This window comes from Ictidomys tridecemlineatus, chromosome 4, assembly GCF_052094955.1.
Source record: "Ictidomys tridecemlineatus isolate mIctTri1 chromosome 4, mIctTri1.hap1, whole genome shotgun sequence".
In the NCBI taxonomy this organism is placed as follows: Eukaryota; Metazoa; Chordata; class Mammalia; order Rodentia; family Sciuridae; genus Ictidomys; species Ictidomys tridecemlineatus.
Window position 1 is genome coordinate 102,820,944 of NC_135480.1, and position 25,775 is coordinate 102,846,718.

At 53.8% G+C, this 25,775-nt stretch overlaps 1 protein-coding gene across 8 annotated transcripts in view; it reads right to left on the minus strand.

Moving 5' to 3' along the window:
* Nectin1 (nectin cell adhesion molecule 1) overlaps positions 1 to 25,775 on the minus strand; it is a 102,076-nt gene that overhangs the window by 44,503 nt on the left and 31,798 nt on the right. For all 8 annotated transcript variants that reach the window (XM_021728490.3, XM_021728492.3, XM_078047168.1 and 5 more), the window contains exons 2-5: positions 10,899 to 11,249; positions 10,072 to 10,374; positions 9,686 to 9,803; positions 8,073 to 8,224 (exon numbers count right to left, since the gene is read on the minus strand). In XM_021728490.3, the coding sequence (XP_021584165.1) occupies positions 8,073 to 8,224; positions 9,686 to 9,803; positions 10,072 to 10,374; positions 10,899 to 11,249 (924 nt within the window). The remainder of the gene's footprint in view (positions 1 to 8,072; positions 8,225 to 9,685; positions 9,804 to 10,071; positions 10,375 to 10,898; positions 11,250 to 25,775) is intronic.

The window sequence follows — 25,775 nt, forward strand, 5'->3', positions numbered from 1 at the left end:
CCCCTGGGAGTCTGTTACTGCCAGCTCACTCCCTGATTCAGCATCACTCACTCCATTGGAATTGGCTCCTCCCATGAGCCCACTCCCTCCTCCTGGGTGGAGCTGGCCCCTGAGAGCCTGTGGGGTGCTACAGGCAGCAGGCAGCAGGGAGGAGTGGGGCGGAGATTCTGGGAAGGAGCAGAGGCCTTCCTGCAGTTCAGGCTGGAAGGGCTAAGAAAACACGGGGCCCAAAGGAGGGGAGACCATTTGCCCAAGGTCACGTGGTGGAACTAGGGCCACCCAGATGCTCCTATGCCTGGAACTGGAGGAGAGAAGCCCCAAGGACTTAACTTCCATTTGTCGCTACTGTGTCCTCAGTACAGGTCACTGAGGAGCTGCCCCATAAATATTTACTGAATCTGTCCTGACTACTTCTGTCCAGAACAGTCTCCTGGAACCTCTTGCTTCTCCTGGCTTACCAGGTCCCATCTGTTACTGACCTTAGAATGGCTCCATACCTACTCCACATGGCTGCTGCCATCTTATGTGTCCTGGGGGCAATGGAGTGTGTGTGGGGAACCTCACTTCATCTGTACTTTCAACCTGCCTGCGACCCCTTTGCTTTCTCTCTAGGTCTAAATAATCTCTCCTTTCCACACCTGCCTTTAGCTCTCTACTCACCATCCACTCAGCAAACTCGCCTGAGCATCTGTAGTAGGGTACAAGCAACTACAGCCTCGCCAGAGAATCAAATGACATGCTTAGAGTTGAGCAGCGAGCAGAAGTCAAGGGGTTGGACAGTGACGTGCTCAGGAGTGTTGGGAAACCAGGACGCTGTGGCATAGAGTTAGAAAACGGGCTCTGGAGGAGGCCGGACTTGCCTAACCTTGAAGGAAGCCATGCATTTGTAGAGGACAAGAGAACAGGTAGGGCACCCTGATGGAGGGATCTGCTTCCTGTTTTGGAAACCTGTCCCTTGCCTGCCGAGACAGGATCCTTGGTCCTTGGTTTTTCTCTCTGGGTGTCCTTTCCACTGTGCCATCTCACTGCAAGCTCTGCCCTTGGACCTTCAGCCCTCACCCTGTTTCTTTTTTAGTGACACACCTGGTCTCAGTTTGACAGGTGAGCTTTATCCTCCTGGCTCTTCAAACCATTTTGGGTACACAGTTCTCACCTATGCCAGGATGTTGTCCCCCAAGGTCCCTTAGACAGCATTCCCCGAACTGGTCCACGGAACCTCAAACCATTGGCTCGGGGTCAGCAAAAACACTGGGGTCAAACATTTTGGAAACTTTTGCTTAGACAAAGCACCAGGGCCAGTCACCTTCTCACCCACATTGAACTACAAGAGGGTCATGTGGGGTGGAATGTTTCTCAGTTTCTTGGAGTGTGAACCTCCAGTCCCCTGTCTCCAGGACTATCTCAGAGGACTCCTATGTAGGGGCACACCTTTGAAAAACTGCCCACGACTACATCCTTCTTTGAAATTCTCATCACCAACTCAAAACCCATCTGTTCCAAGGCAGTTCTACATCTTCCCTCCAAGTCCTTTCCATTCAACACATCTCCTTTGTGTCCTCCACTGCCACCAACATTTGTCCGCTCTTACATCTCAGAATCGTGATCATTGAATCTTCTCCACCTCCTAGGTCAAAATCTGTCATCAAATTCTGTTGACTCCTCCTGCTCATTTTCTCACCATGCCATGCAGGTGTTTACTGTTGCAGTAGACTCCTGGGTCTCCCATCTGCCCTGGGTCTCTTTCCCCCTTGCTGGGCAGAGGTTAATTTTCACTGTATAGATGACTGACTGCTTCCTTTTTTGAAGACCAGCAGTAACTCCCACACGCCCTGGTGGGCCTTGCAGTCCCGCCTTCAAGGCTTCCCCATGCTGCTTCATCTTGACTTTGACCAGCGTGCCTTCCTTGCAGTTTGCTATGGTTTGAAAAAGTGACCTCCAGAGGCCCATGTGTTGAAGGCTTGGTTTCTGGCTCAACGTGCCATTGGGTGGTAGTAGAACATTTAGAACATGAGGTGGAGCCCAGTGGGAGGAAGTTAGGTCATTTAGGTGTGCCCTTGAAGGGGATATTGGGACCTGGTCCCTTTCTGTCTCTTTTTGCTTCCTGGCTGCCACGAGGCAAGCAGCTTCCTCTACCATGCACTCCCACCATGATGTGCTGTCTTGCACAGGCCCCAAAAGCAATAGGCCAACTGACTACAGATTGAAACCTCAGAAATTGTAAGCCAAAATGAACTGTTTTCTTTTTATATTACCTCAGGTATTTTGTTACAGTAACAGAAAACTGACTAATACACTGTTCTTGCTATCCAAGTGGGTTCCTTATTGTAAGTCTTTGATTATGCTGCGCACCCTGCCAAGGATGCTGTTTGACCCTTTCCATCTACTGCATTCTCTTATTCTATTCTTCATGCAGCCTTCTCATAGTTTTCTCTGTAGAATTCTTATGTACTAATGATCTGCACCTCTTATTCTGGTTTAGACCATTGCTAATTCCATTCCATTAATCACAAATTAATATAGGATTGCAAGTAAATGCAAATTAGGATTAACGACTATTGGCTGTGGTCCTTCTGCAGTTTTCAAAGGACTAAAGCTCTTCTCTTTCACAGAAACTCAACAGGAAGCCGTGGCCTCATAATCTGGGATTGATTCATTTCAGGGGGTTGCAGCTGTGTAGAACTCTAGTTACCTTTGTGCTCTCTTTGACAGCAGAGAACCAATGAAAAACAAACTCCCCTACATTTGACTCAACTAGATTGGATTTTTGGACCCCACTAATCAGTGTAGAAGGGTTTACCATATTTTCTGTTTCATGAGAGTGGTCGGTGTTCCAAAGGAATTTGTAAATTATAATCTGAATGAATTTAGAACCTGATCGCCTCTCACTACCCCTGTCATGACCACCCTGCACCAAGACACCATCATCTCTCACTTGGAATATTTATTGCAACAGCCATCTCACTGCTCTCCAGATTCGACCCTGTCCCTCTATAGACTATTTTCAACACAGCAGCCAGAGAGATCCTGTTAAAGTGTAAATTACATCACACCACTTCTCCACCGAGAGCCCTCCAATGGCTTTCCCTGTTTCACTGACAGTAAAAGCCCAGATTTGCAGAGCCTAGAATGCTCTCCGTGACCTGCTCTCTGCTGCCATCTCATCTTGCTTTCTTGTAGGCTGTTCCATTCCAGGCACTGTCAGTGCTCAGGGCCTTTGCACTGGCTACTGCACACCCCGGAGGACTCTGGAGGGCTCTTCCCCAGGGATCCTGGGGTTCACTCCATCATTAAATGTCACCTTCTCATTGAGACTTCCTCGACTACCCTATTTAAAATTGCAGCGAATGAGGCCCCCATCCCCCAGCGCTTGTGATCCACCTTACTCTGTTCTTCTTTTATCCATTTCACCTTCAAAATTACTCTATAAGCTTTACAAGGACAGGGACTTAGTCTGTTTGCTCATTGATGTATCCCAAGTGCTTAGCTTGCCTGGCATGTGGATGGAGTTCAAGAAATATTTGTTGAATGAAAAAATGAATTTTCTCATTGCAAGGCTGTCTTAGAGGAGAGCTAGCTTTAGGTGAGCAAGTTTTCCGAAGATACTCAAACCAGGCATGGGACACACTGGGGACCTCATTTCACTAGAGTCAGGGACAGGAGGAGTGGACCAAGGGTTTGGGGTCAGATTATATCAAGTTTCTTTGCCTTCCTGGCTCTCTGCTTGACTTTCTCTCTTTTTGTTCCTAAATGCTAAGGAAGTTTACTCTTGCCTGGGTATCTTTTGGGACCCAAGAGAACCCTGGTTATTTTTGCTGCTGAAGGGTCAGGCCCAGAGAGAGGTAAAAGAATGGCTAAGATAAGATGACCTTCCAGAATTGCAGACTTCAGAGTGAAGCTGCCAAGCAGAGGAGGCAGAAAAAAAGAGTAGATACGGAGACCTAATTCGTGTGCAGGCAGAAGGGGCTGTTTGGTGTGGAATGGAGCATCCTTCCCCTCCCCCTCTGTCCCTCCAGCTGTCACATTCAGCCAGTAGTTCCTGTCTCTGTGCCAGAGCAGAGCTGCAAGGGCCGCAGCTGGGAGGAGAGAGAAGAGCCGGGCAGTGGGGTCATTTGCGCTTGCTGGCGGGGGCCCAGCCGGCCTCCCTCACATCCTTTTACAAAGCGGGCAGATTGGCCCTGTTCCTGAAGGGTGCAGTCTCCTGTCTGGGATCCCAGGCTGGCTGAAACCACAGGGTAATGGGGCTGTCCATTTCTTTGGGGCCCTGGTTCCTTGTGAGGTGGGTGGGCTGGTGTGGGGGGATCTCCAGATGAATCTGAGGTAGAATGGGGTTAGGGCTTAAAGTCTGGATCTGAATGTTTGGGCTCATTTCATTTCCAAAGCCAATGCCTGATGCTTCCTCAGGCAGGAAATGCTCAGGCATCAGATTAGGCCCAGAAGCTGTAAGAACTACACCTCCCAGCATGCAGTGCAGCTGGCCGCAGGGAGAGGAGGAAGGCCTGGGGTCACCCTCTGGGAAGCCCTGCTGTCCTCCTGCAGCTGCAGCAGCTGTGCATTGTGTCAGACCATCAGGCAGGGCTTCAGCAAGCTGGAGGAGGACCGGATCCTCCCAGAGGTACAGACACAGCTGCGTTCTCAGCCTTCCAGACACACCGCCATTTGCCGGCTTAGAGAGAGACACGTTTACCCGCAGCACAGCCATGAGCTCCCATGTGCACACTCAGCATGCAGACAGTGGCTCGCCTGCCCACACTGGCTCACTGTTACACACTCACAGAAGCACACACCCCTACTCATGCCTGGGTATGCACACCTGCAGGCTTACCCGCTCCCCTCCAGCTGGACAGCTCTTGGAGGCTCGCCACCCTTGGTCTGAAGAACCCCTGGCCTGATGGGGAGACCTGTTACTGAGCCTTCAAAGGATGAGTCCTGCCTTCACTGGAAATGAGAGGGACAGACATCCTACGCCCTAGTGACCTCCCTGCCCTGCTCTTGGGAAGTGACAAGAGGCTGGGTCCCTGCCAGAGAGGCCTGGACGCTTTCTTTCTAACACCTGCAGGGATAGACGCTGCTCTATTGGTCTTTTTAGTCTGATCAAGGTCATACCTGGGACCCCCTTCCTGCTCTTAGCATTACTCCTTGAGGAAGAAGGGAGGGGCTCTCCCTCCCTTATGTAGCTACCAGGCCAACCCCAGGAAATTTGCTCCTCAGCATAAGGGTCTGTGAAATGGGCTTCTCTGGGGGTCCCAGGTGCCTCGGAAACACACCAACAAATCCCACCAGGTTCCCCTCCTTGGTTCTCTTGTTCCCATAGCTGCAGCCTGGGCCTGTTGTTCGCTTCCAGGACTTACTATGACAGCCCCCCACGGGTGTCTGGTGCCACCCGCAGCCTCCTGCCTACACAGTCTAGCCCACATGCCCACTTTACTGCTTCCCTGGGGGCAGGGGCCTTGCTCCTAACCCAGCCCCACGCTCTGGTCTTTGCTTCCCACCTGCTCCATGCCTGGCTCCCTGACCTCTGCCTCCGCCACTCCCTCTCCTGCAGCTCTGCCCCGCGTGCCTGCACACGTGTGTCTTGGTGAACCCTGCAGCTCGAGTCCCGGCCTTGCCCCAGCTGCTTTCGTTGTCCTCTCCAGATGCGCCTCGGGCAAAGCTATTACCCAAACGGATGGCCAGAATAAAAAATTAAATTTACACTTATCCCTCTCACTCATGCATTCCCTCCGGACCAGTGGGGCTTGGAGCACAGGGTATGGCTATGTCCCAATGGGACAAGCCCCTGGAGAATGTGGCAGCTCCTGGCGGGTGTGAGATGAAGGGTGGTGAGGTTTGCTGCTACTCGGGAGTTGCCCAAGGGCACAAGAATCAACAGCCCCAAAGAGGCTCAGGCACCTGGCTGATGGAGGCGGCCCAAGAGACCCTCCCTGGGGAGGGCCAGCCTACAGTTGCGGCCTATCAGTGATTCACGAAGCGCCCTGCTTCCCTAGCTTCTGCCCAAGGCAGCCGTCAACAATAGAGTCGTGTTGTGTCCCTCTTCCAGCTGGAGCCCTGGGTGTCCCTGGCCCATCTGCCCCAACCTACATTAGCATGATGTAGGTGCAGGCAAATAGCACATGCTGCCACCCAGGCGGGACCACAGCACCCCGGCAGGTTAGGACAGCAGCTGGCGTGTCACAGCGGGTTTCTCTTCTCCCTCCCTTCCTGAGTCCCTGAGGAACAGTCCTGCACTCGCCATCATCCTGCTGCCTCCTGGGCGTTGGGAGAAGGGAGGCTGTGACTCCCCCTCCCCCTGGCCACTGGGGCTGGGCATACTACTTGGCCTAGCAGGGCCTCTGTCTGGTCCTCTCTTGCTGGGCAGTAAGGTCAGTGGGAGGACATTGCTCTTGGGTTTCTTGGCTTCCTCCTGATTTCCCAATCAGCGGTCTCCCCAGAGAGCCTGGCTGGTGGAAGGGGATGTGGCACTGCGGTCCACCAACAGGAGAAAGCATTGCCCTGCTGGGAGCACTGCATGGTCGTAAGAAGCCTGAGAGAAACACAACCATCTCTGCATTATAAATAAGGAAGCTAAGGCTCAGAGAGGTGAAGAATTTGTTCAAGGCCACACAGTCAGAAAGAGCCAGCATGTGAACATACTTGGTCTCATATGATGCTTCCTCCCCAGGGGTTAGTCATGCTCCTTAGGAAGGTGGCACTGCCCTTCCTCATCTGCCCCCACAGCATTAGGGCCAGAGCCTGGGTCTCTGAGGTTCTGGGTTTGGCTCATACTTACTTCAGGAGGGAGAAGAGTGTCACTCTGGTCCTCTCTTCTACCTGCCAATCTATGGGAGCCCCCAAACCCTAGCCTGCTAGGGGGGGCTACCTCAGCCTCTCCTAAGCTCAACCCTGACACTTCTATTCCTGTAAACAGTCCAGAACCAGAGGCAGGGAGTGGCTCCCAGTTGAGAGGTGACACAACAGCCTAAGGACAGTTAGATGCAACACCTGGATAGTTTTGGGCTCCTCTTTCTTGAATGTACTCACCACTAAGGTCTCACACTCCTGAGACAGGCTCAGAGCCAGCGAATCCTCAGAGTTTGCCCAAATCCTGTACCTGGAACCCAGGAACCTCCGCCCAGTTTCCTGTATGCCTGAGGTCACTTTCTGCACATGTTACTTCCTGTCTTCCTTGGCAGCAGCATGATGCCACTTCCCATTCTAGGAGGTTCTTTCTGTCACTTTCTCACCCTGCAACTAGTTCAGGTTCAATGTTAAAGACACTCTCTCTTGTAAAGTTAGATGACCATTTACTCCTCTATCGCTTGTTTGGATGCTTCCATTAATCATGAGGATAATGACAAAGGTCACAATAATAATCATAGAACACTGGCTGTCTATCCACAGACTTATGCCAGGTGTAATTCCGACAGCTGACTTCCTTCCAGGCAGCTCACATTATCCCCATCGTACAGATGAGGCTTGTTCAGGGGCATGTCCCTTGTGCAGTCTATCTCCAGAACATCTATCTCTTGTTGTCCCTTTCCTGAGAGGGAAGGTAGCTGATCCACCTCATTGTGTTGACAGAGAAAGATCAGGGGAATCAGCAATTCAGCTGCAGGACACACACACCACTGTGGCTTTGGGTTATATCTAGTCTTCCTGCTTGAGGTAAGCCTCTCCGGCGGCCCATACAGGTTTCCCCAACTGCAGGGATATAGCTAAAGGGGATGGGCTCCACCTACAGACCTGCCCCACCATGCAAGCCTCTCGAGGTGTGCTTTGCTGGCAGATCCAGGGACAGGCCCCCTCCCCCACCCCATGCCTCCAAATAGCCCTGCTGCAAGCAACACTTTCTTCCTCCCTTTTAGAGCCTCTGCCCTCCCCTCTCTGATTGGGAGTCACCCTGATTGTCTCCCACACAGCCCTAAATAAAGCAAAGAGAAAAGCAAAGCATGACCAATGGCCAAAGCTCCGGGAGAACCAGAGAAGCAGGAAAAGGAGACACAAACTCCCTGTAACAATACAACTCAAAGGCGGGGGGCGCAAGTAGTGGAGGATCCCCAAGGTGGGGCGAGGCAGGGGAGGGTGCAACTTCCTACCTGTAATATTGACCTCCACCTGGCCTGAGCGGGTGCCAATGGAATTGGTGGCCTCACAGATGTAGGTCCCTGCCAGGCTATAGTTGATGGGTCCTCTGAAGAAGAGTGTTCTGTTCTGGGCTTCCACGCCCCTGGGGAGAGAGCCATTCAGCCTGTGGGAATTGGGAGATATGGCACAGGGTTACGGATCTTCAGCCCCAAGAAGCCGCCCTTGGGTCTGCCTCTTAGCTGCAAGCCTACCAGCCCTTTGCTGAGTGCTTGTGGTAGGGTCTGTATTAGGAGGAGGAAAAAAACCCCACAACAATGATCTCTTGCATTTGGCAGTTTTATATCATTCAGTGTTTCATATTTGATCACTCTAACATTAAAGTGTTCATAGAACAGATGGGTACCTGCCCCATGAAACATGAAATCTCAGGTTCAAGGTCAAGGAAAGATCTACAAAAGTGGCAGAATGGAATCTCTAGCCAGCTCTCTGGACTCCTGGAGGGTGTTTTCTCTACTGCTCCTGGTTCCTTGGTCTCCTGGGTGGCTGAGGAACAGCAGAGATGCCTGGGTCCTGACCCCAGGTTCTCCTGAAGCAGAACCACTGGGATGAGTGAGGGTCTGGCCATCTGCATTTTAAGAAGCTCTTCAGAGAGTGAGATAGGAATTGTTTCGGGTCATTATCTTGTGCTGCTGCTGGGCATGTCACAGGACTTTTTTGTGTGTTTCCTGGGAGTTTGCTGAGGATTGAAACCTTCCTTCCTCCTGATCCTGATGTTGGGGAACTATTAGTCAGTGGACCCAGCAGCTCCTCCATAAACAGAGCTGCACTGGTCAGCAGGCTCCACCCACTCGCACCTTCAGAAACACTTTTTGTTGTGGGAAGTGGAGGATAACAGGTAGGGCATGTCAGGGCCCTCTGCTTCCTGGAGAATGGGTAGAGACTCATTCTGAGCCACTGTCTTCTGGACACCTATGTCGCCCTTGATGGTTTTCCCCACACCCCTGCCTTTCTGGGTGTTCCTTCCAGATCTCTCTGGGAGGCACTTTGGCCCAGGCTGTTACAGCCGGCTGGAGGAGAGACAGGCCCCTCCAAGGGCTAGGTCCAAAGACCGTGAAGCCAAGAATGGGGCAGTGGGACACGGTCGGGGGGCATTCCATGAGCTCAAGCCTTCGAGGCTGATTGCTGCCTCCACCCGCAAAATCTAGAGGTGATGGAGAGAAGGAATAGGGACAAAGAATGATCTGGGATTTCCAGAATGCCAGCATCCCTGGGGACACCTTGATAAAAATAAATGCTGGGGGCTGGGGTGGGAGTGACTCACGCTGAATCACCAAAGGAAAATGACAAAGTTATTTATTAGTGAGAGGAAAGGAAGTAGATTACAGGGAAGCCCTCTCCGGCAAAATGATTTGTTCAACCGACCCTGGCACTCAGACATGGAGATAAGTGTGTGTGTGTGTGTGTGTGTGTGTGTACATGGGTGGGGGAGTGTCTTTGGGGTCACCCTTCTCGCTGAGAAACCTGAGCCCAGACCCTAATTTCTTCCTTGCCTAAGGCTCCTGGAGGTTGGGCCCCTGATCCTGCGAGGTATACTCAAGGCAGTGGCCAGCCCTGCGGCACTTACGTGGTCCAGTGGTACTCAGTGGCTGGGGGATTAGCGTCAGCTTTACACGTCAGCTTCACATCCATCCGCTGCAGGTACCAGTTGCCATCAAAGCCCTCGATGGTCACCTCAGGCTCGTCTGTAGGGTGAGGGATGGTGTTTGAAGAGGGTGAGATTAGGAGAGCAGAACTTAGGGTGAGGGAGCCCCAGATGTGGGGGAATGGGAGGAGGACACCGGAAACAGGTGGGAGAGGGAGAGGAAGGGTGGGGTCATAGGACCTCAGAAATGGCAAGGGGAGGGGGAAAGGAAGAGGGAGGAGACGGAAAGACAGCACCTCAGGAAGGAGGAAAGGATGAGAGGCAGAATCGGAGGGAGGGGGGCCGCCCTGGCACCCTGCCCCGCTCACACTGCACGTTGAGGGTGAGGCTTTCCCTGAAGCGATCCATGTGGTAGTTGACGATGCAGGCCAGGGACTGCCGGTGGGCTTCCCGGCTGGGCACCAGGCGGTAACGACTGATGACCGTCACTGTGCCGTTGGGGTTCCGGATCTCCTGGTACTCCGCCTCACCCTTTAGCCGAGTCTCCCAGGACACCACACTGGGAGGCTTCCCATTGGCCGAGGTGCAGGTGGCCACCAGAACCTTGTCATCCTGCCCCTTCTTGGCTCGAAGCACTGTCTGAGTGCCCTCTATCCAGTTGGTGGGTTTGGCTGTGGGAAAGCAGAGCATCATGGGATCAGCCCGTCGCCTCATCAGAGATGCAGAGGCACCACACACCCTGCCCTGGGCCTTGTCTTCAGGTCATCCTGCCTTGAAGCTGGACTTCACCAAAGCCCCTCTCAGAACCTCTCCTGGGAAGTGCTTTGTGTCTGACGGGTCCTCCCTGCTCTACTATCTGTATCCTCTTTCTGTTGAGCTTAGGCCTTCTTGGAGTCTTGGCATGCTCAAGTGACATGGCTCCTTTGACTTGCATCCTGGTCACCCACAAACTGTCCTATGGTGGGGGCTCCAACCTGAATACTGATCCTCTACTTCACCCCTGCCTCCAACCCCTAAGTGAAGCGTGGGACAGCCTGGCTAGAAGGGACTGGAAGTGCCATCTCTGGAGCTATGGATGGGTGCATGCCCACTCCAGGAGGATATCTGGGGCCATTGAGGCACACACTGCAGATGGCCAAGCCCCCAGGTCACGGGCCTCTGGACAAGCAAGAAGGAAGGGCCCAGGCCAGCTTACCCATCACAGTGAGATTGAGCTGGCTCTCCCGATTGCCTGTGGGAAAGGTGGCAAATTCACAGATGTAGACACCCTCATCCTCCAGCTCCAGGCGGGAAAGGCGGATGGTGCCATCAATGTAGGAGGGCCTCAGGAACTCCACGCGCTCACGGTAGGGGGACAGCACAGAGACACCCATGGCTGGGTTGAAGATGGCCACGTTCTGCTTGGAGCCATTGGTGGCCTTCTGCCATGTGACCTGGGTGATCTTCACGTTGGGCAGTGGGTTGGCAAAGCTGCAGTGCAGCACTATGTCCGTGCCGATGAAGCCATACATGGAGTCGTTCACCTGTACCACCTGCGTGTGTGCGCCTGTTCGAGGGGATGACAGGACGTGTCAGTGCCAGGCACCACCTTCCCCACCCACCCACATGGCTCCCTGTGCTCTGGCCTGGTATTTTATAGCAGTCATTAACTTTTAAATTCTTATAATAAAAATATTAATTACTTGTTATAAAAACACTCTGGGTAATACCGAAAATTCTGGATAAGAAAATGACAACATCCCATGATCCCACTGTTCAGAAATAGCACTGATAATATTATGGGATTTATCTTCTTTACCTCTGTTCTCTCTCTGTACTCTCTGTTTTTTAAAACAAATCAGAACCACGGTGTATAGATCATTCCACACACTGCTTTTTGACTTGGTGATATATCATTAATATTGCTTCACACAGTAAACACATGTCCACACCCTCATTTTTGATGAGCGGTGAGTGGCCTGCTTTCTAAGGAGAGCCCCAGTCTAGGAGCTACGAACTGCTTCTCCTTCCTGGGCCTCGGCCCCTCCTCTGGTAAATGGGGCAGATAATCCAGTCCTCTCTACCCCACAGGGTTGCTAGGGGACCAAATGGTATAATGGATGGGAAAGTGCGTCAGTGGTGACAGTGGGGACCTGTGGTGGCTGTCATCGTGGCCACTGCTGTGGTCTTGTCCCTCACGGCTGGGTCCCCGTTCCCTGATGCACTGGCTTGGCCAGGCAGAGCGACAAAGGTGCTGCCCAAGGCCAGGCCTCCACTGGCTCCCTGTTGCCTTTGCAATCAAATCTAAATGTCTTGGCTTTGGACATCCTTGTCACCTGCCTGTTCCCCACATCTCTCCATAAGCTGGGTTTTCCAGCCATATCCTAAGAATGGCATGTTTCCGGGTTTCCCTCTCTTCCTTCTCCCAGTTACTCAAGCACTATTTCCTGAGTGGCTGTTTGCCAGTCATTATCAGCACTTGGGTCCTGTCTGTGGGCAACTCAGCCCAGCCACCAAGGCACACCAAGCCTGCCCATGAAGGTCTCTAGGCTGTGGCTGCTATGCAGTTCCCTCAGCTGAGAAGGCCCTTCCCCTTCTCCCTATGGAGATCAGGCTGAGGCCACTCTTCTTTGGGAACTTCCCTGATCCTCCCAGCTAGAGATAACCATCTACCTCCAGCACAGCTCCTTCTGCCTTGGAATGTGGTGGTTGACCCTCTGACTTCTCCACTGGACTGTGAACACCTCCAGGGCAGGATCTGTGCCTTTTCTCGGTATCCCCAATGCCCAGCCCAGCATCTGACATACAATAGGTGCTAGTCAATGTCTGTTGCCAGACTGCAATGGAAGCCAGGAGAACAGAGATTTGCAAGAAGACGGGAGCTAATGACCTCATGGCATGGATGAACAAAACCCCTCCCGTTGCTCCACCGACTACTTAATCCCATCTACAGTGTCTTCTGTTTGAACTTCTTTACACCTGAACTTGGCTCTGCTCACTTAACCTCTGGGAGCCATGCCCTGCATTCTAGCTCCATCCAGGCCCACACTCATCCCAAGCCAGTCAAGTCCCCACAACCCATGTCCTTGTCACACATCAGTACACTTCATGTCCTTGTGTCTTTACTTTGCTCAGTCAATTTGTGCCATCAATAATACCAATGCTGCTGGGCCCTGTACTGACCCAGAGACAGGGGGAGGACCCCAAGGGAGCTTGGGATTCAAGAGTGGCAATTGGGGCTACAGCCTCTACACGATGGAGACGTGGAATCAGGGTGGGTTCCTCTGAGGGTTCCAAAGCACTGACAGGGCAATAAATGGCTCCCCAATCCTTCCCTCCAGGGGGCACAAGTGACTGTAGGATCTCTGGTACTAGACACACAGTAAGCACTCAAGAAATGCTTGTGGAGGAAATCTGTCTTGGGTTCCCCCAAGCCAGGCCCTAGTCAGACTCTTAGTTTCCCTGATGTTCTCCTCTGTACGCTTAGTCACATCCACATGGCCCTTCAAGGCACATTGCTGTGTCCCCACCCTGGCCTTCAGCTGGTCCTTTGGAGTTGGTGCCACACTTGACACCTCTCAGGCAGAGGTGCTGCTGCTGGAGGAGTGGATGGGATTAAGGCCAGCCACAGCTGGGGGCTGGCTCCAGCTGCTTCTGCTTTTGGTCCCACCTTGAGACATTAGCCTATCACTTCTCCTTTCTGACCTTCCTCTCCCTCTGACAGGTTGGACTACCCTGTCTCAGTGCTCCCTCTGGCCCTAACAGTCTGATGGCAGTCCTGCCTGTGCCCCACCCCAGAAGCAGTTGCACAGTGAGGTCAATGGGCCAGACAGTCCAGCCCGCTTGCTGACTGGCCAGCTGGCAAGCGACTGAACCCTCAATCCTCCCTGGCACGATGAGTGGGTGCTCCCTGCCCCTCCCCCAGCCTCCACTCCCCAAACCTGCTGGAGGCTGCCCAGCTGAGATAATGCGGGTATAATTGGGGAACTTGCACCACACAAAGCCAGGAACTGGAAAAGCCAGTTGGGAGGGCTAGGGCCATGGATGAGAGTGGGGGGAAGGGATGTGGGCAGCAGGAGCCATATTGGGATTAGTGCCAGGCATGGTGAAGCTGTAGGGGAACAAGGCCCACCGTGTCCCAGTGAGCCCCTCTCCTCTCATCCCCCCTCATGTGTGGAGGAGGCAGGGCCCAGGCCTTGGTGCACAGGCTGACATTCATTTGCTGCCTCTGGAGTGACCTCATCCTTTAGGGCCATGTCAGTGCCAGGAGGGGAGATTGCTGATAGCATCTGGGCATGGGGGGAAGGGCATTGCAAGGGGTTCTGGTGCCCAGACAGGGGTAGCCCTCCCTCATCCTTGAGTCTATCTGGGGGAGCTGCTCTTCTCCATTGTGGCTGTACCAGAAGCAACCCTGGGACAGGGCAGTGAGGAAAGTTTCTGGCCTCCTCTTACTGTGCTCCTGGCCCTTTCTATCCCCAAGATGGGCTGGGTGGGGTGGGGCAGGGAGGACCTCTAAGGAACAGCATGCTCACTTTTGCTCTTTGCCTTTTTTTTTTTAATGTACATTTTTTTTTAAAGAGAGAGTGAGAGAGAGAATTTTTAATGTTTTATTTTTTAGTTCTCGGCAGACACAACATCTTTGTTGGTATGTGGTGCTGAGGATCGAACCCGGGCCGCACGCATGTCAGGCGAGTGCACTACCGCTTGAGCCACATCCCCAGCCCTGCTCTTTGCCTTTGACACAGCTGCTAGAAGGGTCTGGGGCCCAGCCTGAGGGGGATTTGAAATATGGGGTTTGAGTCACTGGGGATGGTATATCAGAGCCCTAGAACTGAGAGGAACAGGAAGACGGGCAAGATTGGAAATTCCCCTGTGGGCTCCCCTCTTCCCCACTCCAGGCGGAGGCACCTGGAACCCAAGCTTCTGCCTGGGGCTTTCTGTTTTAATCCGATAATCTGGAAATGGACAAGGGTGGCTCCCGCTCTTTCAAGGGCCATCCTAGCACATCTCCTCCAGGCAGCAGGCAGGGACGCTAAGAGCTGGCAATGTGGGCTTGCACTGAGCTTCTGCACGTCCTGGCTATCCAGCTGTGGGTCAGTGAATTTACCTCTTTGTGGCTCAGTTCTCACTGAGACCACACTTCAGCAAGATGGGGATTCTAATAGTCAATACCTGCCCCATAAAATTGTTGTAAGGATTAAATGAAAGAGTACAGGGGAGACTCAGAGAGCAGCATTTAGCACAATTAATGCTCAATAAATGTTAGTTGCCATCACCATCATCATCTTTCATCTCAGAAGCAGTACACCTCCTTCCTGGGACTTCATTCGATGAATGTTTACTGAGCATGTACCCCACACAGGGCACTATACTGGGTGCTATGTGGTCCCCCTCTTCCCAGATACCTCTGTAGCTCTTTATTCCTTCTTTAGCTGACACTTCTACTCATATTCCAAAAGCATATGACATGCATCTGTACCCCTTAATTTTCTGTTTCTTGGCATGTGTGTTGGGTCTGTGTCTCATCTCCCAACAGATTGCGAGCCCCTGTGCAAGGGGCAGGATTATCCTTGGGTTGCCTTGACCATGTCACTCCTGATGCTGGTGGGTCCAGAGCTTGGGGAATCCCTGCTGACCTTCTCTGCTTCCCCAAACACCCTTTCTCCTCCCCTGCAGGCTCGTGGGAACTGGGATCACTGGCAAGGCAGCACATTGGCGCTCAATGGACCAAGCAACCCATCACTTACCAAGTCCAAGGGGTTGGGTCACTTGCCCAGGGACATAGAACACCAACCTCAGTCTAGTACTCTTCCCACCACCCTGCCCCCAAACAGACTTTGGCTTAATCTAACTCCCCAGAGTCTTTGTTCTGGATTGTGTCCTTCCTGAAATGTCCCTCCATCACCCTTGTGAGAATGACACAAACACCAGTTAGAATCCTGCAGCCAGAGCCGACTGGCCACCCTGCAGTGGGGTCCAGTGACTGAGTGCCAGAAACAGGGGCTTTGGACAGCCCAGGTGGGGCACCTGCAGAAGGCTGCTAGTTGCAGAGCAGGGAGATCCAGAGAGCAAGGGGGTGAAGAGTGGAGATCCCCTGGGCACCTGTGCCCTCAGCAGAGGGGCTCTTGCATCCCAAAGATATTGAAAGAATGAATTTTTTCCCCTGTCCTCAAGCACTGCTTATTTTTTTCCTGACCACCTTATGAACCCAGGGTCTGGGACATGGGTCCCCGGGGCTTGTGCTTAGGGGCCTCAGTTTCCCCATTAGTGCTCAGGTTGAACAGTTTGGGTGACCCGGCTTCCCAGAAGTGGTGAGCCAGCACAACAGGCGTCAGGCCGCCCCCCCCCCCCCCCGAACGTCACAAACCTGCAAAAGCCCCAGCTCAGCAACAAAACACAAAGGCGCCTCAGTTGTGGCAGACAAACCTGCTCCCCAAGGCCCTGCCCTGCCTGCCATGGAGCTAATCTGCAGGCGGGGGCCACAGGTTCCCACGCAGCAGGGTGTGGCCTGTTCTGCTCCCCTAGACCCACTTGGAGCAGTTTTTCTTCCTGCACTTTTAAACCTCAGACTCTCCTCTTCCTAGCCAAGCAGGCTGGGACTGGGCTCCCAGATGGCTAGGTGGGTGGGTGAACAGGGTACCTGGGGGAGTCAAGGGGACTTGGGCTTTCTGGTATGGATCTCACCTCTTCCTCTGTCCTAGCTGGGTCAACCCTTCCCAGACCTTGCTTTCCTGAGACTTGCCTGAGTACCCTCAGTTGGGTGGAGAGAGATGGCAGGCCTGGCCTGGAGTGGAGTGGCAGCGCAATAGAGACACAGTGCCAGTCTCTTTGTGTGGGGGGCACTGGGCTCCTGAGGCCTCTGTGAAACCATCGTCCTTTGAGATCCATCTCTAGGGCTTTCCAGGGATGCTCCCTCCCTCCCCTCCAGGAACTGGCAGAAAGGAGCAGGACTTCCGGTGAGAAACCAGCTAAGTGTAAGTAGGAATGACTCACTCACTGGGGAGGGGGAATGCCTCCCCGAAACCCTGTTGAGTCAGCACAGTGACCTAAGGTTATGTGCCCCCCTGCCCCAGCACAGCCTCTTCCCCAAATGTCAATCCTCAGGGCTGGCCAGCTGCTCACTTCCAAAGCCCAGGCTGGCTTCACCTGGGAGAAGCTGTCAGGGGAGAGGGTGAGATCAGGAGGCAATCCCTTTTCTGGGGTCTCCTGCTCTCAGAAGGTTTTGGCAATCAGTGTCACCTGGACCCAACCCTTCTGTCAGCCAGAACCCACAAGGGCGTGGCTCTCGCTTGAAGTCTTTTGAACTTGTCCCGTCTTGTATCTGTGCTTCAGGCTCGGTTCCCCACCAGTCTGGAGCTCCTCAAGTGCCCAGCCTGCATGGTCTGCCACCAGACTCCCCTTTACACCAGGATGCAGCCAGAGTCGCACAACTCAGAGACCTCAGTGAGGAGACAGCTCCCCGGCCAGCCTTCTGTGGGCCTAGGCACATCTAGAAGGCACCGAGCCAGGGTGGACTCCAGTGCAGAGATGCTGGCTAACAGCAGTTCAGGGCCAGGGCTAGACTGAAGTCCACCTGGCCCTGACCTGCTGTTAGCCGGCATTTCTGTTCCCCTGTCTCCTGTAGAGCAGAAATTTTGGCTAGTGGGAGGTGGGCCCTGGAGAATTCTCCCTTGAGGTCAGTGCTGCTAGGACAGCTCCAGGTATCCTGGGGACTCTGAGCCCTCTCCACACCCACCTTGCCAGCAGGGGTGATAACATCCCGGGATCCCACAGTCAGGGGCTAATTGCTACTGTCCAAGCCTAGGCGCCTCTGCCCCTCCTCTGGGGTCACAGAAACTGCCAATGTTTTCCTCTTGGCTGATGCTGCCCCCCCCTCCCCACAGCGAGCTGGTTAATGATGGGCTGTGGGGCCGGCGCCCGGGCGCCTTGGGTGGGGGAGCACACTGCGTGGGAGAGGCGGGAGCGCAGCAGCCTGGGAAAAGGCCGAGAAGGAGCCTGAGCCCGGATCTTCCAGACAGGCCCGGCCAGCCCTTCTCTCCTGGCAGCGTGGAAACCCCAGTGTGGCAGCAGTCATAGCGGGTGCTTGTCAAGTCCCATCTCTCTTGAAACCTGGCAGGACAGGTTGGGGGACAGGGATGAATCAGGGAGTTAGGTTTTGCCTTCTCCCACTGAGGAGCGGGTGCTGAGGGTGCCTGGACTGCTCTTCCGCTGCCTGTTTCTTGCCGTTGCTGCAGCCCCAGGAGCCCTGGTAGGCAGGCCTTAGCCACCCCTGATTCTACCTTGGCACCCCAGGGACAAGGAGCTTCTCACTTAGCCCTGCTTTTCTCCATTTCTAGGTTTTTTTTTTTTTTTTAAACCAGGGATTGAACCCAGGGATGTTCAACCACTGAGCTACATCCCCAGACCTTTAAAAAATAATTAAAAAAAATTTTTTTTTGAGACAGGGTCTCTAAGTTGCTTAGAGCCTTACTAAGTTGCTGAGGCTGGCTTTGGACTTGTGATCCTCCTGCCTCAACTTCCTGAGCCACAGGGATTATAGGCATGTGCCATTGCACCCAGCTCCATTTCTAGTTTGCAAGGTGGCACCTATTATTGGTCAATTCTACTTCCCATCTTGTACCATACCTGCCACCTTTCCTCTGGACAGGTGGAGACAAGACAAGGAAAGGCACCCACTGAAAATTGGGAGAGGTGGGCTCTGGTCTCCACTACCTGGTCACTGTTTTTGTCTGGCTTCAGGCAGAGCCAGTGTCCTTTTCTGTAAGATGGGAGTACTGGACTCGAGGACCCCTGGAACTGTACTGAGGTGGCCTGTCCAGCTCACTCTGCACCTCCCCTGGAGCTGTCTCTGGAAACCTGTCTACCAAGTGGCTCTCTGCCAAGCTCCACCAGGAAGACCTCCCAGATTAAGTGACATGCCAGGCAAATCCAAGTTGTGCTGTGGCCAAGCTAGGACACATGGGGATCTTCTATAGCCAAGCAATCACCAAGGCCAGCTGACACTAGCTCCTAAGTAGCTTTTCAATTTTTCTGGCTCAAATTCAAACTTGTCCAAAACCCTCTCTCACCAGAACCCCCTCCCTCTCCCTCACCTCCAGCAGTATCTCACTTGCTCATTTTCTCAACACTCCTGGGCTGCAACTCTGCTCAATCTCTTCCCTTGGAACCTTAGCACCCATGATTTCCACTCCTTGTCCCTAGGCAGCCCCCAAACATCTCTTACTAGTCCCCTAGAGTGTGACATTAAGTCTACAGTCTCCTGCCTGCAGCTCCCCCTCTAAACTCTGTCTCACCCAGCAGCCAGGTTATCTCTCTAAAACATTAAACACTGCTACTTCTAATCCTCCTGTGGCTACCTGCAATCCTCAGGGTCAAGCCTAAGGTCCTCGTGGGCTCTGGACCTCACCTTGGGCATTTCCAGCCTCCAGCCAGCTCTTCTGCCTACGTGCCCTCCCTTCAGCCACACTGAACATTGTCATCAGTTCTCTGTCATGCTGTTCCTTTGGCTAAAAATGCACACCCCATGACTTGCCCAAGTCCTCCTCTTTGTCCTTCCTGAATCACCTTGGACTTGGCTTTTGAGGAGGTGATTCTCTGGAGAGCACCCCCAGCCCTGTGCCAGGAAGTCCCCATTGTGGGCTAGGTGTTCTTGCACCCTGAGGGCCCCTGTACTGGGCATGCTTCTGTCACAGCAGTCCAGCTTCTAGCCTGGCAAACAGAAATCATGAGGGGTCCCCACGTGGTTGATGGACAAGGTTCTGAGCCAGCTGGGGTCCTAGGCCAGGGTTAGCCATTTCTCAGGTCTGACTGTAGTCTCCTGGACACTGCACATTCACCAAGGGGAGGAGTTGGCCAGTGAGGCCTCATACCTGCATGGAAGGGACGCTGGCCAGGGTCCCAATGTTCTTCCTTCACTGAAAGCAGAAAGCTACACCCTGACAGGATGTAGGTCGGCCTGATCTGTTGGCCACCTTCTTGCCTCATATCCTACTTGTTTCCCAGTGCTACTTCTTAATTCGCTTCCTCTCTCCTCTGCCCTAGTTCCTAGCAGCCAGTCTCTCTTCTTTTCTCACGCCAGACCATAAGGTGAAAAATATTTTTCTCACCTAAGCGAGCTGTGGCCCTGAGCCCCGGTTCCCAAGGTCTGAGCCCTGTTTGTGTCTGCATGTTCCCCAGCTCCACGCCCCTCCCACCATGGCTGGGATTGCTCCTGTCCTGGCCTTTCTCAGTCTTGCACACCCCGAAGCCCTTGGCTCTTAAGGCCAAGATTCAGGCAGGACCCAGACCTCTCCAGCCCAGCTGTAGCAAATGACAGTCTCATGGCAGACACGGCAGCCCAGAGGGCGAGCCCAGAGTTCCCTCGGCGAGCATGCATTGCTAATGACATATTTTGGGGAGTGCAGCAGCAATCTCTTTGGAAGGCTAGTGTGGGGGTGGGAGAAGCTGGGGGCTGCTGAGAAAGCAGAGGGAGAATTCCCCAGGCTTCCCCGGGAGAACCTTTTAAAAGCTCAGTATTGATAAAGGCGTTGTCTCAGCCCTCTGGGTTCCAAGGGATCTTCAACACTCGTTTGAAAGCAGAGGGCTCTAGGATCTGCCTCACCCCAGGAGGGGCCAGTTGGCCCACCCCAGCATCCAGTTCTGCCGATGCCCTGTGCAGCTACAGGCAGGCAGCTGCCTGCACAGCTGGCTGCCGGGGGAGGCATTCAGGTGGATGCAAGGTGTCTGCCTGCAGGGAAGGCTCATTCTCCGAACACAGGGTTGGGTGGAAGGTACGAGAGGATATAGAAGGGGTTGAGAGGAACGGGTATATCAGGCAATGAACCCGTTAACATCGACCTGAATTCAGATGAACCTGGGTTTGATTCTGCAATTTATTAGATGGGTGACTTTGATGAGTTGCATGCATTTCTTTGGGTCTTAGCTTCCTTATGTATAAAAGAGAGGGGATAATACTACCTCTAGGGCTGATAATGGCAGCATTCAGACAGTTCTGAGCGTCGTGCTGGGCACATGGGTATGCTATTGAAGTAGCTGAGCACTATAAGGTGGGGGAGACCTGCTAGGATTCAGGTGAGCTGCTCCCATCCCAGCTGTACCTGCCCACCATGTGTTCGTGAGCGAGTCCTTGCTGTGCCACCTCCAGGAGCACTACTGACCTCAGCACCATTGGCATTTTGGACTGGATAATTTTGTGTTGTGGGTTTGTCCTATGCATTGAAGAATACTTAGTAACATCTCTGGCCTCTACCCACAAGATGTCAGGAGTACCACCTCCACTTGTGACACCCAAAAAAATGTCTCCAGACATTGTTACATATCCCCAAGGGGGCAGACTGCTCCCAATTAAGACCACTGGTTGGCAGGGTGTCAGGCTCAGGCAGAGGTGGTGGAGTTCATGGTGAAGGTGCAGAGGGGAGTGGGGGGCCTGTTGGGGGTGCTCTGGCAGGGAACTTTTCTTGAATGTCCAGGGACAGAGAGCCCAGAGGCAGGCTAGGACAGTGGTTTGGGCATTCCTCTCTAGAGAGTCTGGTCCTTACCTCTGCAGGAGGAGGGACAATGTACATGGGAGATGAGTGGGGAGAACAGGGGACTCTGGGGAGCTCGCTATCAGAACATGGGTTGTCGAGTGGCTTGCATGTCTCTAGAAGATGCAAGAGGACAGGGAAGGGACACAGACGGAGACACGCAGAGGAGGTGTTGGCCGAACTCTGAGACAGGAGGGCAGAGGCTGCGAAGGCAGAGGCTGGGCTGCTTCTCAGAGCAGAAAGGAGGTCAGGCGGCATCTTCCCTCGGCTGGTAAACTGCTATCATTTCAGAAGGATTTTCACCTCATTTGGTTCCTGCTTAAGTGAAATCCACAACATGTGTTCTCTGCATTAGTGGAGTGTTTGTGCTTAATTAGTGGCAAATTCTTTCATATTAAAGTCATTAAGTTTTGCCGTTTGCTCTCCTCACCCTGGGCCTGGCTCTGCTGGCTTTCCCTTTAATGTGGGAGGGTCTGATTGCAGACGCGCAGGTTGCTCCAGCCTCAGTCTCAGGAGGCGGACACACGCACGGGCGAGTGCACAGGTACATGCACACACTTGCAGAGGTGTGCACACGGGTGCATAAACACACACACACACTCACACTTCCTGTGGCATTTTGACCCTACAGCATTTGGACCTGTCACACCCAGGCTGGCATCTGTTCACTCCCCAGCTCCTCTGTCCACACCTCGGGCACCTCTATGTGGCTGGCAGCTCTGCGTCTGTCCGCACTGCCTCAGCCTCTGGGGGGTTTCCTTGGTGGCAAGGCTTTAGACACAGAGGGACTGTCCAGGCTTCAGGGTGTGGGCTAGGGTCCTCCTGTGGAAGGGACAATGAGTAGAAAGCAATCTGGATTCTCAAGAGGCCAGGTTCACTTGTCCAGCAAGGCAGCAGGACCCAGAGCTACGTGTGCATTCCTGGAGCAACACAGAGGGCCACTGGAGGAACACCAGGTTGGGTGTGTGGGCAGGGCCTGTCTCTTGGCCCTGGCCCCTCAGGAAGGACCTGGTCTCATCAGCCCCTAGTGATCTCTCTGATGATGCTTCGGAGTCATAGAACCAGGGCGACCCAAACTCTTAGACAGGGAGAGGGTCATCAGTGACTAGGTCCTGACACAATCTTCCCTCTACCTGCCTCTGCCTGTCATGAAGCCCCACCCAGCAATGTCCCAACCTGACCCCAGACTGCAGCAGATCAGCACTCAACACATCTCCTGCTTCAGGGCCATCTCCATCCTACAAAAGCCCTCTCTGCCACCCTCTGAGCCCTGCTCCTGGGCCAGGGACCTCTGGACAGAGGGCAGCAGTTGTCTGCTGCACTTTACTGACCTGGGTCTAGGGGAAGGCAAGAAGAGGAGACCAGAAATGGGACTGGCAAAGATCTGGGATTGTGTTTTTTCTTTGACTCCCTTGAGGAGATCCGGCAGTGGGTGGGAGGTGGGCCAGGACACAGTGCCCAGCCTGCAGGGCTGGAGAGGAGGCAAGACACCTTTCAATGCCCCAGAATTCAGACTTGTATCTGCTGGCATCTGCATGGGACCCTGGGGGCAAGAGAACTTTGTCGCAGGACATAACAGAGGAGGTGAGAACTCAGGGACAAGGGCAGCAGCACCTTCTAATGGCTCTCCTGTCACGCCATGGCTTCAGAACCCTTCTAGTCATGCCCCCAACATGCTTTCTAGCCCAGCTCCCATCTCAATCCTGATTCCCTGTGCTGGCCAAGCCTCTGTGAGAACGAACACTTCCTTCCCCTGCAGACACAGGCAATGGCCTTTGGTTCAACTGGTGCTGGGTCCTGCAAAGCCCCCCCCCCAAAAAAAAAAAACAACCAAACAAACAAAACTCTGAGAATCCCAGGCTTATCCACTCCAACCTTAACCTGAAAGCATCCTCCACAGCCGCCCACGTAACCCTAGACCATGACACAAAACCTGGTCTTGAGCCCAGCCCTAACCATATCTGGGTTTCAGCCACAAAGTGCAGCAAACCCCAAGCATAGCAAACCCCAAGCACAGCCAGACTGCAGTGGCAGCCCGACGCTTGCTCTCTCAACACGGGGTTACCAGGGATAGCCCTGGACTCCTGGGCTCAAGGGATCCTCCTGCCTTAGCCTCCTGATCAACTTTAGTGCTTTCTAGCGGTAGAACCCCTGACCAAGGCCTATGACCTTCCCTAAACCCAGCCTTTTCACCTGTAAACTGGGGCCTAGCAGGTCCACCTTGCTTGGTTGGGGTGAGATCATCTCAATGACCTCCTCCATCCCAGGCAATCCTCTGGGAGACCTGTGGGCTGCCTCCTCCCCCTTCCTCAGCAGCACTAGATCGTCACTCTTCACTTGGCAAAGTGCTGAGAGGAGCACAGCCCTGCCGCTGCCACTACCTGTCCTCTTCCTGTCCCGCCAGGCAGGGGCGTATGGGGGACCCCAGAGGTAGGGAGATCCCAGGCCTGGCTCCTCCCCCGCTCTGCTGGCTCCCCCAGGCTCCCCTGGCTCTGGTGCCGGTGTAAGTTTCGAACGTAGGTTCTTTCCCACCCCCCACATCCCTCTGCCCAATGTGAATCTATCAGGGGCCTCGCCCAGTCCTGCTCCAGCTCTGACTTGCCAGGGTTTCAGGAGTCACTGGGTAGGGGCCGGCATGCCAGGGCCTGCTCCTCATCCTGCCCCGTGGAGAGAGCCAGCACGTAGGCACAGGGCACAGCGCCCAGCTGTGGAGACGCAGCCCAGCCTCTGTGGCCACCTGCTTCCCTCTCGGGCCCCTCCTTCCCGCTTCGTGCCCTCTTGGCCCTGCAGCAGCCCGTGGCCCAGATGTGTGTGTGCGAGGGGTGGGCCTCATGTTCCCCAAGCCCGGGAAGAGTGCTGTCCCTTCATCTGCCCCAGGATTGAGTCATCATCCCCTTAGCAGCAGAATCCTAGGGTCTGCAGTGCTCTCCTTTCTCCCTGAGAGAGAAAGTACAAGAGGGTCATGTTCCTGCCAGGCCCCTCCCAGAGGTGTAAGAACAGTTAGCACGTGCGTATCAGCTGCCTGGGCCAGGCCGGGTCTGAATGTTTACATTTATTAACCCACTTAATTCTTACAACTCCAGGAGCTAAGTATCATTATTGTCTCATCTTAGAGATGAGGAATTCAGAGAAGGCAAATAATCTGCCCAGGGTCAAACAGCCTGTGAGGCTGGTTCTGATCTGGGCAGTCTGTCTCCAGAGGCTACACCTTCTGCCTTCACACTGGATTCATCAAGGCCTCACTGTGTCCCCTCCCTGGGGAAGCAGTGGCCTGAACCCTGTGAGCCCCCAACTCGTGGGTAAGGGTGCATGGCACATGCAACCTTTGTCCGTGGGTGGCCCTGGCCTGAGTCTGCTAAGGAGGTGGATGAGGGTGGACACCATCCCCTCCGCCTCTTGGCCTTGGCTCTGGGGAGAGGCCCAGCCTCCTGCAACTCCCCCACTCCCGTCAGAGCTACAGGCCAACCAGCCACAAAGGATAATATCTTGGACTCCAAACTCATAAAACCTTCCCTATGCCTGACATTTGGATTGAACTGCCACTTTTTGGCTATGGGTCTTTGTCTTTCGGCCCCTCAACTTCTCCACCTGGGAACTGCCAGCTTCTCCCCTGGTATTGCCTCCTGGGGTGGTGGGGCTTTAAGGAGAGTGCTGAGCACTTCCGGGAGCCTTAAAGGGCTAAGGGCTAAGGCTGCCAAGTACTAAAAACTGAAGGTACCGGAAATTTAAATATATAATCTCATTTAATCTTCACAACCATCTCAGGAGGGGAGTCCCCTCAACCTCAGGCCCAGAGAGGTGAGTGACTGCCGAGCTCTGTCCTTTCCCAAGGCCGGGAAATGAAAGCCACTGGTCTTCTTTCTGTCCTCATTTTGACCCCTGCCCCTCCCACCTAGCGTGCCCCTCTCTCTCTCTGGGTTGTCAGAAGTCTGTGGTCCTAGAAAGCAGCAGCAGGTGCTCCTGAAAAAACAGCTTTTCTCTGAGGGAGGCTCAGGGACCTGAAGAGTGGACTTGGAAGTGAGCAGGAGCCATCCTATCTCCTGCCACCGCTGCCTGTTGGTCAGCTCTACCGTCAGGCCTTCCCACCAGAGGCTGCTGGGATAGCACACCAAATTAGCTTAATGAGTGCGGCCCGGGCTTTAATTGGGGCCCTCTGCTTTGCAGCGACGATGCCTGCTTTCATTTTTGATGCCGGGAAAGGGTGGGTTTTCTCTCCCTCCCGTGCATTTTCACCCAGGCTAATGGCTCCTCGCTCAGAAAGGCCCCTATGACTGCTAATTGGATTTAATTACTGGGGTAATTAATGATTTGATTGGAAAACTGAAATGTTGTGGGTGAGTTTTGTGTATAAATAGATGGGAAAGTCAAAGGGACGGAGAACTGAGACTGAGACCCAAGGAAGGTCGGGCTGGGAAGAAGGAGCGGGCTGAGGTCCTTCAGCTGGCTGACCTTAGCGGGGGACCGGCTGGTCGCTCCCCATGCGTAGATGAGGAAAGATGGGTAGAGGTTGCAAAGAAGCTGTGGGAAGGGAACTGGCAGAGTCTGCCCTGGAGGAAGAGTGGTGGAAA